Source organism: Astatotilapia calliptera, chromosome 20, assembly GCF_900246225.1.
Source record: "Astatotilapia calliptera chromosome 20, fAstCal1.2, whole genome shotgun sequence".
NCBI lineage: Eukaryota > Metazoa > Chordata > Actinopteri > Cichliformes > Cichlidae > Astatotilapia > Astatotilapia calliptera.
The window spans coordinates 5,010,684-5,029,931 of NC_039321.1; the positions used below are offsets into that span (position 1 = coordinate 5,010,684).

At 40.0% G+C, this 19,248-nt stretch overlaps 1 protein-coding gene across 2 annotated transcripts in view; it reads right to left on the bottom strand.

Moving 5' to 3' along the window:
* fam120c (family with sequence similarity 120 member C) overlaps nucleotides 1–19,248 on the bottom strand; it is a 41,304-nt gene that overhangs the window by 18,815 nt on the left and 3,241 nt on the right. The window contains exons 2-10 of one of the 2 annotated variants that reach the window (XM_026153310.1): nucleotides 13,026–13,272; nucleotides 12,780–12,862; nucleotides 9,413–9,541; nucleotides 6,381–6,483; nucleotides 6,151–6,224; nucleotides 5,524–5,717; nucleotides 2,627–2,789; nucleotides 2,457–2,540; nucleotides 101–272 (exon numbers count right to left, since the gene is read on the bottom strand). In XM_026153310.1, coding sequence (XP_026009095.1) covers nucleotides 101–272; nucleotides 2,457–2,540; nucleotides 2,627–2,789; nucleotides 5,524–5,717; nucleotides 6,151–6,224; nucleotides 6,381–6,483; nucleotides 9,413–9,541; nucleotides 12,780–12,862; nucleotides 13,026–13,272 — 1,249 coding nt within the window. Of the gene's footprint in view, nucleotides 1–100; nucleotides 273–2,456; nucleotides 2,541–2,626; nucleotides 2,790–5,523; nucleotides 5,799–6,150; nucleotides 6,225–6,380; nucleotides 6,484–9,412; nucleotides 9,542–12,779; nucleotides 12,863–13,025; nucleotides 13,273–19,248 lie in introns of both variants that reach the window. The other variant, XM_026153309.1, reaches the window with a different exon arrangement.

A 19,248-nucleotide genomic window follows, 5' to 3' on the forward strand; every position in this document is an offset into this window, starting at 1 on the left:
ATTTCAAAGAAAATTGCAGTGTAAAGTGTTTATCCAATCACAATGCCTGTTATTCCATATTGCACTCAGGTATCTAAGTCCATCCCAGACCAAGACCTACCTTCCAGGGGAGCCCTCTTGCGGAGAGCGAGCCTCTCCAGGCGGCGGTGTGTTTCAGCCAGGCTGAAGAGGACGCCGTAGGCATACTGTCTGGCAGCACGGAACAGCAGCGAGGCAGGAGGCAGCTCAGAGTTACACTCATCCTCTATACACACTGGCATCTTCATCTCTCCCTGAGGGATGCAGGGGCATAAGGAATAGTTGAGGACAAAATGAATAAGAGAGCAGGATCGAGAGCTCTAAAGAGTCTCATACGCTCTCTCTTAACAAGACAATATCATTTAGACATGGACAAATGCATAGATACGGCTTTTGAATGAAAACAATAACTATTTAACAGTCTTCTGCAGAGTGGTGCCAGCCTAAGAAGGTGTTTTCAAATTTGTTTATGTTGAGTCTTTCAGTCAGCCTTGAATGTATTTCGTTAGTCCAGTTTAACCTGCAGGAGTATCTGAACACTTCCGTAATGCATTTTTCTATGATCAGCAACAGTTTAATAACCTGAAAAACATGTATGATAGATTAAAACTACACGCTTAGGTTTCATTGTTGCGGTACACCACATTTTACTACAAAACAATTCATTTAAAATTTCAGAAAACCCTTCTTGCTTTTTGGGGTTTTTTTTAAGGAAAATGACATGGGATCGTAGAATATAAATGGCTGGGATGAGGATTAGCACCTACAACATCGAGGCCATACTTCTCAGCCACAAAAGTGTAGCATGCCAGCTGGAAGTTGGAAATTAATTTCTTCGTCAAGTTGTAGCATTGCAGTAACACGGGGATACCGCGGATCGGGGGATAGACAGACGGATTGGTGCAGCATCTGCAGTGTTGCGGATGTTGTACCGGACTGTTGTGGTAAAAAGACAGAGTATAAAACTAAGGCTGTCGTTTCACTGCTCAACATACGTTTCTGCCCTCACCTGTGGACACAAAGTTTAGGTACTAACTGAAAGAATGAGCTCATGGATACAAGGGGCATAAATGAGACTCCTCCAAAGGGTTGTCTGTGCTGTCTGTGGGCTGAAGCGCCTTTTATCTGACAGGAATGCCTCCTGGCCGCCCTCTTGGTGAGGTGACCCTGGAGCAGACCTAAGACTTGGTGGAGAGATAACGTCTCTTGGCTGGCTTGGGAAAAACGCAGTGTTCTCTCAGAGAAGCTGATGGAGGTGGTTGGAAAGACGGCGGTCTCGGCATCTCTGCTGAGCCTACTTTCCTGCATGTATCCAGGGTTGGTACACATGGCTGAACTTTGATGGATAGATAGGTAGGTGTATGTAAGCATACGATGGCCATTTTTCAGCAACCATAACTTCAGTGTTCAAAAGACACACTGCGCACCTAAGACATACCTATGAGGTTAAAAGAACTTTTTTCCCTCATAACATTTTTCAAACTTATATTAGTACAAAAAAACTTTTCTGCTGATTAAAAATTTCGTTAGTTGAGTGTGTGGCTCATGAGTCTCTGTGGGTTTGATTACAATCTCTAAACTTCAAACTTTCAGAAACCTGAAAGTGTTTTTGTTCCAGGAAATGAAGGGTATTCATGTGACACAGTGTTTCATACAGGGGTGTGCACTACTCTCTTCACAAAATAACACCAAAAGGCTCCAACCAGAGAAAGAAGTCAGAAATCCCAGCACAAATCTGAGCAAAACACCAGTACACAAAGGGGGTTTTCCTGCATAGAAGCACTTTTTGACAACCCGCAGAGACTTTTTAAAGAATTGTAATAAAGTGCCAGAAATATAATGTTTATAAATAGATTTCTGCAACATAACACAGCAAAGGTATGGCGTTGTCTTTACTGTACATGGCTTGTTCATGTTTAGTAAATGGCCTGTATTTGTATAGCGCTTTACTAGTCCCTAAGGACCCCAAAGCGCTTTACACATCCAGTCATCCACCCATTCACGCACTGGTGATGGCAGCTACATTGTAGCCACAGCCACCCTGAGGCCCACTGACATATGCATAATCAACCAACAAAGGCTCATTGTAAGCCAGGAAAAACCTTAAGAAACAGGTGCCCTCACAGGTCCATTAATGGTAGTTTGTGTCAGGTTGTGAAGGCAGTAGTACACACAGCTGTAAAGTTTTTGGGCATTTGAAGACTAAAATCAAAACTACAAAGGACAGTCCTTCAGAAATCTAACCAACCCAATGATCTTCTCCAATGAGCAGATTTTCTGCTTTCTAGTTGTGCTGTTAACATTAAAACTCGTATTACATAACACAATGTCTGTGCTGGAGCAAAGGATTGATGGTCTCAGGTTCAAGTTTCCTCTCAAAAACAGATTTCGAAAAGGAAATTAAAACCTTAACGAACTGTTACTAAGAACTGTTTCACCTTGGTCAATATGTGGTAAATCTGGGGGTACATCAGCCCTCTTCTGTGTCTGTGTTCAGCTACACGAAGAACCTCAGCGCTGACCTAAAATTAAAAACAGAAACACGGTGACAGACTTTCCCCAGAAACACCCCACAACTGTGCTGTGAACTCTGGAGTTTGTGTCTGACCTGAGGCAGAGGGGGTGTGGTTATGTCCATGTGACTCCGCGTCGCCATAGATAACAGTGACGGAATGTTTGACCCGCTCCCGTTGCCTTGGGAACCGTCTCCAGAGCCGGAGCCCCCTCTTCCAGTGGGATCCTCCCACCGAGAGGACTTGTCTGTCAAATGGCTGAGGAGAGAGGGATTATGAGAATTTTAAAGTTATCCAGAAACTGGCATTCAGGGTCAACATGTGTGTATTGTGGCTAGTTGAGGTGTAACGATTAGATTGACAAGGACAAACCAATAGTTTAAAAGTTTAAAATAATGTTTAGAGTAATTTGACTAATAGCCACTTCTGACTATTGTCTCTGCATTTATCAGCACTGGATGTTACACCTGTCATCATTATGACATAGATGTTAAAATACAGAACAAACGGATGCTGTCTGCGACTTTTCAGTAGGTTTGCATGAACATTATTGGCCACCAAGAAAGCAGTGGAGGGTGAACCTGTATTAACAAGGTGTTAATAAGGTTTAAAAATATAACAGCACAACCATTAATATTCTAAAACTAATTATGGCTGTGTGGTTTTATTAAATAATTTCATTAATTTTTGTTATTTATTATATGACATTTTATATTCTACCTGCAACGGGTGTGTTAATGGTCGCTCATATCAAGGATCACCCCTGGTCACCGATCATTTTCACCAAGAAATCTCCCCACAGATGCATTAAATTATTAACAGACTCATAGTAAACTAAATCAGCCTCAATATAATATCATGTTGCATCTCCACATGTGAAAGAGACATTTCTGGATGTGCACTTTAACATTCATTGCTATGTGTGATCAATCAACCATCTTTAAAAGAGAAAACAGGAGGCCAATTCTGGCTGCTGGTTGAATTAATTTCACAGTGCACCTGATGAGACACTCATCTATCACGTTCTTCACTTAATTTTTCTCCCACCCCTTCCCGTGGCATGTGTGATTTTTGGTTTAAAAAACAAAACAAAAAACTCCACAGTGTGTGGAGGGCACAGGTGAGACACGCACACACAAGAACAAACTTCAGTTGTGTGTTTATTCATAAACTAACTAAATAAAAACAACAAAAACACACAGTTTTAGCAGTTCAAATATGTGTCCTCTCATGTTAACCGGCTACTTTAAAATTAGATCATTTGTAGTTGTGTGTCGACGTCTCCTCTAGAAGTGAGATATGGGCCCCACATTGCACATCATAGAGAAAGGGTGGATAGCACAACCATAATGTTTGCACATTCACCTCCTGTGCCAGCCTGCCATGGCTGCACTGGTATGAGTCATAGGTGATGTCACAGGGGAACAACCGGATGATGGAGCAAATCACCCAGCCCTACTACCTATTCCTAGTAGGAGTATGAATCACTGAAATCCTATATAAAAGCCTACTTATGAAAAAAAGGATTAGTAATTAAACATTAAATACTCCGACATCGTGTGAAACTGTAATTATTTTATATGTGGTGTCAGTGTCCACTACACGTCAGATTTATGAGCCATGGCTGCCTGGGCTTGCTCAGTCTTGTCTTGATGAACAAGTGCCCTAACAGGTTGGTATGACATGCATATGTCTTCATCCAGAAATGCAAAGCTCTTTGACTTTACTTTTCAGACACATGGTACCAGGGTTGTTTTATACTCCCGAGTAGGGCTGCCACAAACGATTATTTTGATAGTCGACTAGTCACCGATTAATTTTGCGATTAGTCGACTAATCAGATAATGCATCCATTGGACGTAAAACTTACAGCTTATTGCACCAGCATGCATCTGCTCTTATAGAACTATTATTAGCTTACAGCTTTAAGCATTTAAGGTATGTGCTAACTAAAAATAAAGACAAGATGATAGTTTATTAAATTTTAATGAAATTTGCAGATCCTTTCGGTGAAGTGTGATAAACTCAGCCATCTGATCCTTGCTATCTAAAATACAACAGGAGTAAATTCTCGAGCATCTCACACTTCTGATAATCAGTTGTGTCCTTGATGTTTATTCAGCTGTGTAAAAACTTTAATCTCAGCCAAACCGATTTACTCAGGAACAAATCAAACACTGAAAAAAGCCAAACAATAACATTTTTAAGTTATCTAAGTGACTTATATATCATGTTTAACCTGAGTAGCGAAAGACGGCGGTGGGTTTGAAAACGATTTGCCGGGAGTCCGGTGTTCTCACGGCTCTAGTGAGCCTAGCCCCCGGCTCGCTATCGAGCTGGTGGGTAACAGACGTCTCCGAAAACGTCGGAGCGCTGTTGAAAATATGTGGTGTCTTGATAAACTGAGCAGATATTTGAGGTTTACACAGCTACATTCTCGCCTGAAAATATGTTAAACGTTTATTTTGTGACCCAGAAAGAATAATATTAAAACTAACTAGCTGCCGCCATTGTTGGAAACTGAGCAGGGCTGCGCTATGAATTCTGGGATAGGTTGGACCACGAAGTATGCACCAGACCCATCCTTCAAATCTGAGGAAATGAAGGCCGCATTTGTCGGAGCCTTCGAATTTGGACAGTCTTTGTCGTGTCGCTGTAAACAGGAGGATGCGGTTCCTGAATTTGGACACAGCTACGATAGCGGACACTACGTCGTTTAACGGCAGCTGGCATCCTTGTACATGCAGTGCTGCCAACTTCTGTTTCAGTCCGTTATTACACTCTTAAATCCTACTACTTATTCTTGCATCTTTTTGGAACTTACAAAGCTTGAAACGGCGTGTCGACTATTAAATCAGTCGTCGACGATTTTGATAGTCGACGTAATCGTGACTAGTCGACTAATCGTGGCAGCTCTAGTCCCGTGTTAGGAACCCACAGAACCACTTCAAACTGTGCAAAAGGAACCTGACATGCTCGAAAAGTGTCTTACTTGGCGTTGCTGTCATTGGGTTCATCTCCATCCGACGATGAGGAAGGAGACGGAGAGGGGCCAGACAGAGGGCCGGTGTGATGATTGGGTAGTCGACTTCCCCCCTGAGTGGAATCATATGGAGCTGACCAGTCAGTGAAGCCCATCTTGCCCGTCAGTGAGTCATTGCAGTCTTGGGATGGTGGCTGTGGGGTCTGGAACAGAGGGGCGGAGCCAGGTCCATATGGAGCATTTTGATAGTGTGGCTTTAACCCCGGGACCTGGGGGGGAGGGAACTGGGAAAGGGGGGATAAAGAAGGAAAATTGGGTTGGTGGAGGAAGAAGCATGGGAAATTGAGTACAAAAGAGGAAGAGTAGGGAAGAGAAGACATCTCAGGGGTGGGAACTGATACTGTCCTATTTTATATCAGATCAAACTGGAAGCATATCATCAAGGCTGGTGGGAGGATACAAGACGGGAAGAAGTGCACCCTCCTCCATCAGTCACTAAACGAGCACATGCCTCAAAGGGATTTCAAAGAGCAAAGGGAAATAAAGCCTAATCCACTATTCTACATGTAGACTCATGTAGACAGAACACAATTACACATCAAAGAGACTTAAGGATTAGCGAGAAAAGGAATCTACCTGATTCTTTCCAGGCTGCATCGGTCCCATGTGACCAGGTGGTCCCCCAAATGGAGCAGGTCCAAACCCAGGTACTGTGCACAGCGAGAGAGAAAAAAAAACAGGGATTAAAAACAAATAGACAAATGTGTTTTATTCACAGTGAATAAAAGTACATCGAGCAAGCCAAAAAGATTACATAACAGCAATCCTGTTTTCTGAACTTGCGTCCTGAGCAGCTTGCTACTCACAGATGAAAGAGGAGGGCCCCATGTTAGGTGAGCGGGGTTTGGAGGCAGCTGAGAAATACTCCACAGCTTTCTTGAATCGCTCCACCTTGTCCTCCATACGAGACTGCAAAGGGGGGGCAAAAGCATTATGAAGACTACTGAACCTGCTGGTATTACAGATGGCAGTGAGGATGTTCTAACTGAGGGATCTGCTGGAGAGATTTCCTGCATTACGCACCCAAGAAGGAAAAAACAAGAACAAAAAAGCCTTTGGCCTGTTCTCTGTCCGTGGACCAGTGTTTGATGTTTTGGTTTTACAAAGGGGAGGTTGTCACAGCAACATAGCCATAAAGTCAAACCTACTTGGTCACTGGTTTATCCAGTGTAAACAAGATTAAATAACATGCCTAAGGCCTGATTTAGACCTCTGCGGGGACTCTTTGTAGAGCCTACAACCTATAACCTACAACCTATAACCTTTGCAAGTGGCCGATATCTTTGCCTGCATTCATGCTCATGTGTGGCACATATGCATTAATTACCGTATGGTTGTGTCCCACTGATTTACATGCTGTGCTATCCAAAAGAAAGAAAATAATGGGACGTTTTTCACTTTTAAGTCCCTGCTCTTTGTTTTGGTCAGTTTATTTTCCAGGGGCACATGGCTGTGTCCCTCAATTTTTTCTACTTTTTTGTACATCTCCCCACGTCCAGAAACAGTTTCAAAAATCTTCCACAGCATGCATTTTTAATTTCTCTTTGATATTTGGGCTGATTGTTTTTACATTCATCGGGTCCCAAAGAATCACCTTTTTTTTTTTTTTACCCGATTTTTGTTCCTAAGAAAAATGAGAGCCACGTATGAGGATATTCATTTTAAATTTTGATGAAACTTAGGCAGTAAAATGTCCTCGTGAGTGGATATCAGGCCCTTGTAGAGCAAAATTTAGTATTTTGGTCTAGACAACCCAAAATGTGATGTGCACATATGTGGACACCAGGTCCTAGGAGGTTAACATTTACTGATATGTTGACACGAGTCTATATGGCTGAAGTATTGGTCCTTTTCTGTGTCATTCATTACTACAGGAACAACTGGTTTGGTTTCTGACACCTGGTTAGATGTTTGCTGCTCTGGTTCCAGATCACTAAGTCCTTGTAGCTGGAAGAGAGTCGCCATGTTTACTATAAACTGACCCCATGCAAAGGTTTATCTTTCAATCTCCCCGTCCTCTCTGTGACACTTTGGTTATAACTGAAGACACAAATCTGCTTTTGAAGAAGAAGAAAAAAGGCCCCACGTGTACTGTTTAATATCAAACAGGAGAATATACTGCATTTAGAAACCTATACTTTGGTGTGGATTAAACCACGTTAATGCTAGAGTGAGCACATGTATAGACTCAGAGTTTAATGTGAGATTCGTTCAAATTAAAGAGTGAGCAATAAGTTATACGTACATCGTTATCAGAATCTAGTTTGCTGCTGGATTCAGGAAAAAATACAAATAAAGTCGCTTCTTACTGAACTCTGTGATTATTCCAGCTCAAGAAAAATGTTCAGCTTTACATACTTTAACTGCAAAGATAAACTGAACATGTTATAACAAGGATGGCAAACTCTGTTTTACGAAAGGCTATGTGGTTTATTGATAAGTTGCTTAATATGAGATGGGATGGACGCGGTTTTTCCAATAACCCAGTTTGGGCCATGGTGTAATGGCAAGAATTTAGACATAAGCCACACAGTAAGTAACAGCAGCACACTGCTGTGGTCATGGCAGGTCAAAGTAACTTTTTTCTAAAGGTTTATAACATTTTTTTTTTACCTTTATTAATGGCTGAATCCAGCGTGTCGCTTTCCATCAAATGGCTGAATAATTACCATTTAACTTTGTATTATGGACACAGGAGAAGATAAGAACAATTACCTATACTTTTACATCTTCCTCCAGAAAATTACATGTAGTGTAACCCTCTGTTTACTTAAAGGAAATTTATACTTCCATGTTCCACTCTACAGTAAAATGGCTGTTGATTGGTTCCTAGTTACAGGGGGGACAACTGTCATCTCTACTCTACATAATTATCCCATAGATGCCATTTTATTTTTTTGGTCCCTCATCCTATATCCTTGTAGGTACTTTCCTGTCCCATTTAGTAATTACAACTGTAATAACAACTTTACTCAATCACAACATGTTTTTTCCAACGTATCAGTTTATTTGGCAGCCCTAAACCATTTTGACGTCACATTTCATCAAAGTCAGAAGCCTTAAGTACTTGAGTTTAGCATGCATCTTTGCTTCACAGATGGACAAAAACAACAAAGATGCACTGGTTTATTTTGGGTATTTTAGGTTTGCCTCAACTTTGTGCGAGTCGCTCACCCTCACAAAACCTGGAAGGCCTGTTTTGGGCCATGAAAACAAAGTACAGAATGGCTTCTTGTATGTGTTGTCAAGTAAATGCACCATCTTCACCGTTCAGCTTTTTTTTGCTGTGTGAAACAGTGGAAAAACACATGCACTCTAGCAGCGCAGCTCAACTGATCATCTAAACTAACCACAGTGGAAAAACCCTATTAGTCAAAGAGCCATATAGTTTATAAACATGTTCAGTAAACTACGACTTAACTCCTACCATAACTTTCCTTTTACAGAAGACATCAAACTCAACACGCCACCCAATTATAGATTTAAATGTTTATGTCCTTTAGACATGAACAACACAGCAGAAACCACTTCCCGAGGCGACACCGGGGACTAGCTAACCCCGTGCAGCACAGATTTATATCGGATAAGCAGAAGGCTACAGTTTAGCACTGATGTGTGAGGAAGTACAGTTGCTGACTCAGGCCTTGTGTCAACAGTAATAACCTATTTAACTGTCAGCAAAAATCTGATATGTAAAGTCAAACCTCGGCTAAAAGCATGTTCACATTGTTCTTTTCTTTTCATGTAAATCTTATTTAAAGACATTTTAATTCACCCGGCAGGATGTCGGTCTCCGAGCAGTCGGTAAAAAAACCCATCAGTGACACACATGACCTACCTGTGACTGTTTGAAGACATCTCTGGCAATGGCGTCGAGGTTTCCCAGGTCTTTGATGGAGGCGACGTACTCTGAGACGGCTTTGATCACCACCTCACAGGGCGGCAGCACCAACTGATGGGCTCGCACCTGACAGCAAGAGAACAAAGGCTCTCATGTACTTATATCGAGCTACGAGGACAGCGGCACTGTGAAACAGCCGCATGACAGACAGGTAGATTTTTTAAGAAGCATTGCACAGAAGCGGCATTCATATTGCTCACTTTTTTTTATTAGATATTTATTATACACTTTTTTCTAAGCAACTTTGGTGATGGTGATATAGATAGATAGATATATATATATATATATATATATATATATATATATATATATATATATATATATAGATATAGATATAGATATATATATATAGATATATATATAGATATAGATATAGATATATATATATAGATATATAGATATATAAAAAACACCAAATACTGCAATGCTCACCAATAAAAAAATGACACTTTTGACAAAAGAATGATTCCAATAACAGAACGATCGCGTTACAGATATGTGGCTTTTGGCATGTGCCCATAGGAGCGTTAAATTAATAACGCCTGTTCCTCGCTCTGAGGGAGAGGCTGGTTAGGTTTATCAGTTTGTTTGCAGGGTAACTAAAACTTTATGGAGAGCTTTGCATGAAATTTGTGCCACTGGTGGGGCTTGGCCACACTTGAAGAAGAAAGAAATGATTAACCAATAGCATTTCGTGGCAGGTAGTGAATATCAGAAACTCTAAACTATTGATCGACTCCTGGATAGGAATTTTCCACTTTAACTATCATCTGACCCATTTCAAAAGTAGTCATTTGTGTCCATGTACACGAAAGTGTATTTTCCTTTTTTTTTTTTTAAAGAGTGAAAATGTCAACGTTCGAGTCTCATAGGTCACAGATTATTATCTACATTTTTTGCTATTAATTCCATGCTATTAATTTCATGCTATTAATTTTATGATTAATTTGCATGGAAAACCACTTTGTTAGAGCCAGGCATTCAAAATGACTGAGATTTAGGTATAGAAAAACAACTTATGTTTAGTCATAAAGACTCACTGTCAAGTTTAGAAACTAAACTATGTGATTAGGGTCAGACATCATAAACAGGTTAGGTCTAGTCTTTAAAAGATCATGGATAGTGGGAAACAACGCAGTTGCCACTTTTTTCAAAGCTTCATTTCTTTGGTTAGCATACTGACAGATTCCACACGCAAGCCTTTGGACTGTGGGAAGAAGCCAGATTATCTGGATTGAAAGATCCCAAAACCTTCTTGCCACAGTGCTAATAACAGTCCCACCTGCTGAAACACTTTACTTACAAAGTCATGTTGACTGTCACAAAAAACCAAAAGAAAACAACAAAAAAAACATGACATTTCATGATCATGAGCACGATCTATGTTCACAAGTATTTCACAAGTTATTTACCTTGTGAAATACTTGTGAACACAGATATGTAGATTAACCTCTGAAGTCAATCTACATATGTGTACAAGAATTACCATTCCTGCCAAGGAATGTTAAGATAAGTAATCACTAATGGAAATCAATAAATGTTAAAAATGAAAAAACAAATTAAACTGGGAGATCTGCTTTCCAGTTCCAATATGATACCAGTGGTGTTGCTTCAGGTATTTGCTGATAACAAGTACTCATCCAATACCAGCGCTAAATTAATAAGCCTTATCCCTCAATGCTAGGAAAGGACTTGTAATCATCATTTTATGTGTCAGGAAACATACAATATGCAAAAGTAATGGACTGATATTTGCTGATAAATTAATGCATATCAAAGGAAAAAGCGTAAAAGAAAGATAACTGTATTTATGTAAGGGAACTAATTCATTAAAATTTGTTGTTTACCGGTCACACCGGCTTCTTCTTTCCCTGCTCTCAGTTTCAATGTGGGTACACCTCTTCATATACGAGAAACAAAACAGATGAGAGGAAGATGAAGTGAAGATAAGAAGCGAGTAGAAAACAACTTACGTCACCCTTAAAAAAGAAAATCTTCTGAACAAGTGTTAAACTTATTGGAACTATAGAAAGAGGGTGAAAAGTCAACAAGGATAGCATAGTCATCTGAGCCTTTCAATTATCGTCAGCAAAACTTGTTAGTGCAGGTATTCCATACCTGCTGCAAACTGCTAACCCTTTTGTTAGCACTATTTCTAGCAACTGGTGCACTGCTGCTGAGGCATGGCAAAGTAAACACAGACCAATGTAGAATTAAAATATTGACTGCTTGCCACCAGTACACAACTTCTTGAGTCACTGTCAGAATAACGTTTTTTAAGGTTCATCTGCCTCTGCATTTGTCTGGCTAGCAAAGATAAACACTACCTGTATTTTGGGGGTTTTCAGCCATAGCTGACTGTGTGCTTTAAAGGGATGGATGGAATTCACAGTATTCACATAATCATATCAAAAGAAGAAGAACATTTCATTTGGATGTTAACCTTTGACAATATCACTGAGGGGCAAGGCCTCTCTCGTTTAACGTTATCTGATCCCTGATCACTTATATCCACTGAAGCAGAACTGACTGTAAAATATTTATAAGAATCCAGGTTGTCTGCTTTTTACAGGATAATGGGAACTAGGCTATACTGTTATATCTTGGCACAAAGAGTCACTTTTGAAAGTAAAATTAAATTTTAATGCAGCCACCAGGAGCCCCGACCTTTGACAACACTTACCACACACTGTGTGATGGGAAATTATAAGCAAGCTAGATGGAAAGTAAGACAAGACTGGCAAGTGAACCAGCAGCGTACTGCATTACTTCAAGCTTGAAAACACAATATAAATGCCGTGTCAGCGTAAACCACATCAACCACATTGTGCAGAGTGTGGACGAAGGCTGCAAATGCTAGCAGTGCTACACACCACACTCGGCACTCTGTAAGCCATTAATTGTAATACAACGTCGGTCTGCCACTGTTGCGGGCACAACATCAAAGTTCAAAACAGCCAGTGGAGGAAACGTTGAAGGCATGTGACTTAAGCACTGCACCCGGACCACGGGACCAAAGGCCTTTCTTGGAAACAGGTTCCATCCGGTGATACACTTCAGGTGTATTTTAACAGTCAGCTTGTTGGAACACGTCAATACATTTATTTATTATCATTTGCTACAAACATTTCACAATAAAAGCCTTCTAAAGATCAACAGATGGATCTTGTTGTAAAAGGGGGAAAAACGTAGTGAGAAAAATAAGACACAAAAATGAGGTAAGGGTTCATGTGACATTACATACTGTTACAGCTAATATTTTCTTTTATTCGCAGAGAACTATGGACAAAGAAGCAATCGTTACCTTGAGGGAGGCTAGTGGGTGTTCTGGTCCCAGCAGACTCCAGTGGAAGGCAGCCAGGTCTTCATCAGGCAAAATATGATTTCCTGAAAGAAAGAAGTTCTTAACTTTTTGTTGCATCAGTGAACAAAAACAACAGACAAAGGCAGCTGTCAATTATAACCCACGTACAGGGGTGTGTCCTTCAAAAGTAAGAAGTGTAGTATATAGTTTGGATTTTGAGGTGTGTGCCATTGTATCGCTCCTCACCCAGCAGAGCAGCAAAGCAGGGCAGGTGCTGTGTCTTGAGCCCGAGCTGCCTGGCGGCCTCGGACAGCAGATACTGGTGTGTGGTCAGGTTCTTTCCGTTCCAGCTCAGTTTGAGCGCATGCGAGGAAAAGTAGGCGGGGACGTTGCAGAGGGCAAACTCTGAATCCTGAGCGATCAGGCCTGCAAATCCATAGTCCCTGTAGAGAGAGAGCACTTCCTGGTGGTGGTCTTCCAAAGTCTGTACAACCTGTAGATACAGAGAAGACAAATTTGTTAGCTCTATGAAATTTCGCACCACCTCTTTCATATTTAAAGTATAAATGGATTAAGAAAAAGTTATTTATTGCTTATCTGATCACTGTTTAAGTTGCTTTTTTTAAGAATAAGAGACAAGTTTTACTCAAACTTAGCTTCTCTAATTTGTGGCTTTTTGATATCAGCGTTTCCCCACACAGAGCCTGGAGGTTTATTTTATTAGCTTTCTATACAAGTTTACAAGTGGAGAGCCTGCACACTCTTATTTTGAAAGCTGAGCTGCTGCTAAAGTCTGTATACAAGTGACGGAGCTAGCCATTGGGATGTTCCGCCTCAACCTGAGACTTTTTGTTTGAATAGCTATCTGTCTGAGAAAACATGGAACGCTGCTCAACCATAGGCTAGCACAGCTGTCAATCACACAGCACACCTTACCCTGCTTTACCCCAAATGGTTTTTGTTGTTTTACACCAATGGGGACCATAATTTACAAAATAAACTTTCTGCTGCATTCATTAAAACTTGAAGCCAGTGGTTGAGACTATAAATGGTCTAATGAGATCACAGAGTAAGAGAGCTGAAGGGAGGTTTAGATAGATTGGACTGTAGAATTTGGTCACCCACACCACTGTAGTACAAGACAGCTGGTTGGTGAATCACGATGGGCATTTTTCAGTACTCCCCAATGTTTTATAGACCAGATGACATTTCAGAGGAATTGAAATTATTATTTTTTTTTGAAGTGGACTGCCAATGGAGAAAATGACAGTCTCTCGTGCAAGCTGTCACTACAACATACTTCGTTTATGATGAATGTAGATGACAGACTAAAACTGGCAGTGACACATTTTATGCCAACACAATACTTCTGCTCCACGGTCCATGACAAGGTTTCATAAAACACTGTTTGCTCGCAAAATTACATCTGAGGCAAAACTGTGCTGTACAGGTTACTTTCAGTGTCCTGGTGATGCATCTTTCTCAACATATGGCCGCGTAATATTCTTCATAGTTTGTGGATGAGGGGCCATATTTTTGTCAGATAGAGGGAGAGCACTACGGCCTCGGGATTATGTGGAATCTTTTTAATCGATGTCAGCGTTGATCAATGTGAAAACTAAATAATTAGACAAAGCTTTGTTATTAAAATTCCATTTAATGAGCTTGTAATCAAATATCTTTTTTTCAAATGAATGCAATATGGGACAAAGATGGCAAGGATGATTGAGACTTGTTTAAACTAGAGATGGACCGATCCGATATTACGTATCGGTATCGGTCCGATACTGACCTAAATTACTGGATCGGATATCGGAGAAAAATAAAAAATGTAATCCGATCCATTAAATATCACGAAAGCACCTCACAAAACTTGCAACACGCCGTAACTCACCTCAGAACGTCGGAGCAGTATGCATCACGTGATAGAGCGGCTGTGGCATGCGGGACCTGTCGGTGGTCTGGATAGCATTTGGAGCTTCGCTAGCAACCTGGCATTTCATCTCCGACAAAGTTATCCCCGAGAGAAGTAAAGCAAGTGTGTAAGTCCATCTCTGAATGTTTGTAAAGCATTCCTGCGTTAAGCTTAACGAGCGACTGCCTCTCGCTCTCCGGCTGCTACTTCAATCGTGAAACTGCTAATGATCAGCTGATCGGCTTTTCTGTCGTGAGTCTCTCTTGTTTGTTTTTGGTCCACTTTGCGCCAGAAAGAGGAAACCAGCGGCTGAACAACAGCAGCACGTTTAAGCTTGATCAGCTGTTGTTACAATTTATTTAATATTACTTTCTACACCAGGATCTTTTTCTAAGTAGCTGACGCTGGTAACTGTGCAGGGGCGGATCTAGCAAAGTTTAGCCAGGGGGGCCGATAGGGCATTAACTGGGAAAAGGGGGCACAAAGACATACTTTTCTTTCTTATTCTCATTTAAAATGTCTAGCTTTTAATAAATAATTATCTGACACCCAAAGTTTTAATTTGATGTAAAATGAATAGAAGTCAATTACTGTATATAGTGACTATTAAGTCTAATATATATACCCTAGTAAGCTATAGTACTTTTTACTTTGGGAAGGTACCATCTGTGCAGTCTGCAATTTTGTTGAAGAAAGATGTTGAATCTATTTAATATTTCTTGAAAAATAATTGATTTCTGTGCATTTTTTTTCACACTGCATCAAATTAAGGTTGATTACGTTGATTAAGCATCATGAGGTGGCGCGTGAGGGGTGGTTCCCTATTTTTTATTTATTTATTTTTGTTGTTGCTGGGAGTTGGAACCCTATTAGTTAGGTTGCTTAATATTTACGCTAAGTACTCTTTAAAATACCAGAATAGGGAGGATGGTGTAGGTCTAAGTTTATTAGATTGATCAGTATTGCTGAACTATGAAATACTTTTTTTGTATACAGGTATAACAGAATAGCTTTAGTGTAGTTGTTGTTTTAAACTTGAGTATGAACTTGCAGACTTGCAAAATGCAGCAAGATATTTTAAAAAACAGTTTTGTTGATTAAAAAACACTATATCGGATTCATATCGGTATCGGCAGATATCCAAATTTATGATATCGGTATCGGTATCGGACATAAAACGTGGTATCGTGCCATCTCTAGTTTAAACTATTTCATCTCTCTGTATCACTAAAACCAAGCAAACATTAAGAATCAATCCATTTTAAGATCTTAAATAAAACTGAAGAATGAACAATGTCAAAACGATGCAAGACATTTATTATCATTGGGAAATACTAATTAGTTACTATTCAACAGTGCTAGAACCACTACAACACGATGATGCTTTTAAATCAACTAACAGTGAAGCAGACTTTAAAAGCCTAGCAGCGATATAACAATGACATTCAGCGACTGGTAGCAACAACAGTTAGCGACAGGGAGAGTGGGCGTGTACGAAGTGAAAATTCAAAATTTTGAGGTGGATAATTGAAGTGACTACCAATGGGAGCAAAGAAAACCACTGATTGATGTATAAAAAAAACTTTAGGGTGACAACTACCGTGTTAAAAAAAATGCTGTAAGCTCAATTATATAACGCAGTTTACTCAACATTAGTTTACTGAACTTAAAAAAAAATCTTTAAGTCTTTTTTTTCCCCCATCAACTACATATACTGTATACCTAATTCAACGCACAAATCAGTAGGTTAAAAACGTGAAAGTGGTGGAGCATGCAGATGCAAATATATTTGACTATAAAGCCCAGCGATTCTGAGAAAAAGGCTGCGCTAACTGTGATGATCCTTCCACCTTCGTTTGTTGGATCCTTTTATGACTTTTACTGTTTTGAGATAGCTTGTAAACCAAGGACACTCTTTAAGCCCACTCAAATCGAGCTGAACAAAATGATGATTGCGTTTGTGCTTCAAAGGAGAGGATGAATGCACGATGCTATGAATAAAAGGTCTGCAACCCAAGACAAAATGAGTGACATATTTATAAAGGCCTGTGGCTAAATCCAAAGTAAAATGTTAATTAAAATTTCAATAATCAAGCCACAACATGCAGTAAACACTAGAGACGTGCATAACTAGTTGGCCAGATATTTAAACGTTGCCACCCTCACTAGTCAGCATTAGAAACTAGTTGGTTACACATTGATGTGTAGCAGTTGGTTGTCAGATGTTATTATAGCCATGGCAATAGGCTGTATTTAGTCCCAAATATTTTTGTTTTTGGGGGGGGATTAGTCAGTCTTATTTTTTCCCCCTGCATATTTAAACATTCAATAAATTAGTTGCCAGGGACATCCTCAGTAAATACCTGACTATTACAAATATTCAAATTTATTTAATTTTATTAAGACTAAGAGTAGGTTATTAATTGTTTTGGTTGTATGGTCTTTGTTTTATTTAAGTTAACGTTTATAACAATGTTAAAACGTTAAACGATCGTGGCTCAAGAGTTGGGAGTTCGCCTTGTAATCGGAAGGTTCGAGCCCCGGCTCGGACAGTCTCGGTCGTTGTGTCCTTGGGCAAGACACGCAAGACACTTCACCCGTTGCCTACTGGTGGTGGTCAGAGGGCCCGGTGGCTCCAGTGTCCGGCAGCCTCGCCGGACACTGTCAGTGCGCCCCAGGGTGGCTGTGGCTACAATGTAGCTTGCCATCACCAGTGTGTGAATGTGTGTGTGAATGGGTGGATGACTGGATGTAGCGTAAAGCGCTTTGGGGTCCTTAGGGACTAAGTAAAGCGCTATACAAATGCAGGCCATTTACCATTTACCAATTTGTTTCTGACAGAAGAATGAATGCCCACTTAAATAGAAATTATACATCAATAATGGCATAATATACAATAAAACAGCTAGAATCTTAAAAAATATTGTGATGTGAATTTTTAGCCACACAGTCCAGTGCTAAAAGTAAACAATTAGTTTCAGCTTTAAGTCTGTATATCTAGAATTAATACCAGAGTTTAATGACCAGAAAAAGGCATGTGTAGCAACTCCAAAAACACTAAACTGGCATCCAGTACACATAGAAGTAAGCAGAGACCCAAAGCTGCACAGATAAGAACAACAGTAACTAAAGTGAAGGTGCAATGCAAGCAGAGGTGAAATACTTGGAGCTGCAGAAGCAACACAGTTTCTCAGAATACAGGTAGGGCAAAACAAGCGTGCACACATGGGAACTGTGAGTAACGATGCTGTACGAGCACATGAAGCATCAGAGTGTGTTGTGTTGTAATGTAGGTGGGATTTTTCTATTCTAACAAGTATCCTCTCAGGAAACAATATGGCACTGTGTTTTTGTTATACTAGCTATGGGAATGTAGATCAAAGGCAAAACATGACAGCAGGCTACATAAAGCTGACAAGAGGGGACTGCTAGAGGCACATTTATGGCTCTCTAGGATGCATTATATATTTCACATTACTGTATGATAACAGCAGAGTGGTTCAGTGCATTTATAAAGCACATTACTGATGTTTCAAAGGTCAGATGCACAAAAATATTTTATTTCTAGTATTCTGTATAGGGCTGTGCAATATGACCAAAATCTCATATCCCGATATAATAATTCTATCGTCTGACGACGATATAAATCACAAAAATGTAACATTTTCTGTAAATTCTGTGAATCTCGGGCATCTCGACTTGCGGGAAGCGTTTCCTGCATGAAACTATACATTTTTAGACATAAGTTGTAACGGCCGCCGTTTTCTTTGAGTATTTATTACACGGCGTGCTGCGGGGAAAAGCCTGTTCTAACGTTTGAGTCTAAGGTTTATTTTTTAGCACCTGGAGGCTCTTTTTTACTTCTCATCTGTAAATAATCTGCTCTTTCACGTGATTCAGTTTATTTTGAAAAGTCTCAACAGGGTCTTGAGCTTTATTGTGAAAGGCTTATGTGGAACATAAACAAGCGGACACGCGATGGTGTTACCGTCGTTGTTGCTAACCACAACGCATAAAAACAGGCGCTTGTCCGTCTGTAGTGTGGTTATATTAAATATAAGAGAAAGAGAGAACTTTAAGAAATTAATATAGCCACTACAGTGACCATCAAAACGATGACAAAATATTGCCTCAAACAGTTTATTTTGCGACACCACGAAACAAACAATAGCGTAAAATGAAAGATAGACGTTTTTATATCGTCATCCGATTTATATATCGTTATATCAAACAGCCCTATTCTGAAACACCAACTAACTCAAATATACAAATTAATTCAAAGTATACCACTGTAAGTCACCTGGGAACTATAAATAGTGCTCCCAACTCAGCAGCTGCTCAACAATGTATAAAAAAGTTCACCGAGTTCATGTTATGTAATATATAGGCTAGACAGGTCATGCCTTAAAGTACATGTTTCCAATCTCCACTTTGGAATGACAAATTCTTTTAGACCAAGCATTTATCACTATATCTGAATTTATCTTGGACAGACTTCACCTCCTTCCAGACCGTTACAAACACGGGGCACCAGCTGCAAGGACCAGCTAGAGA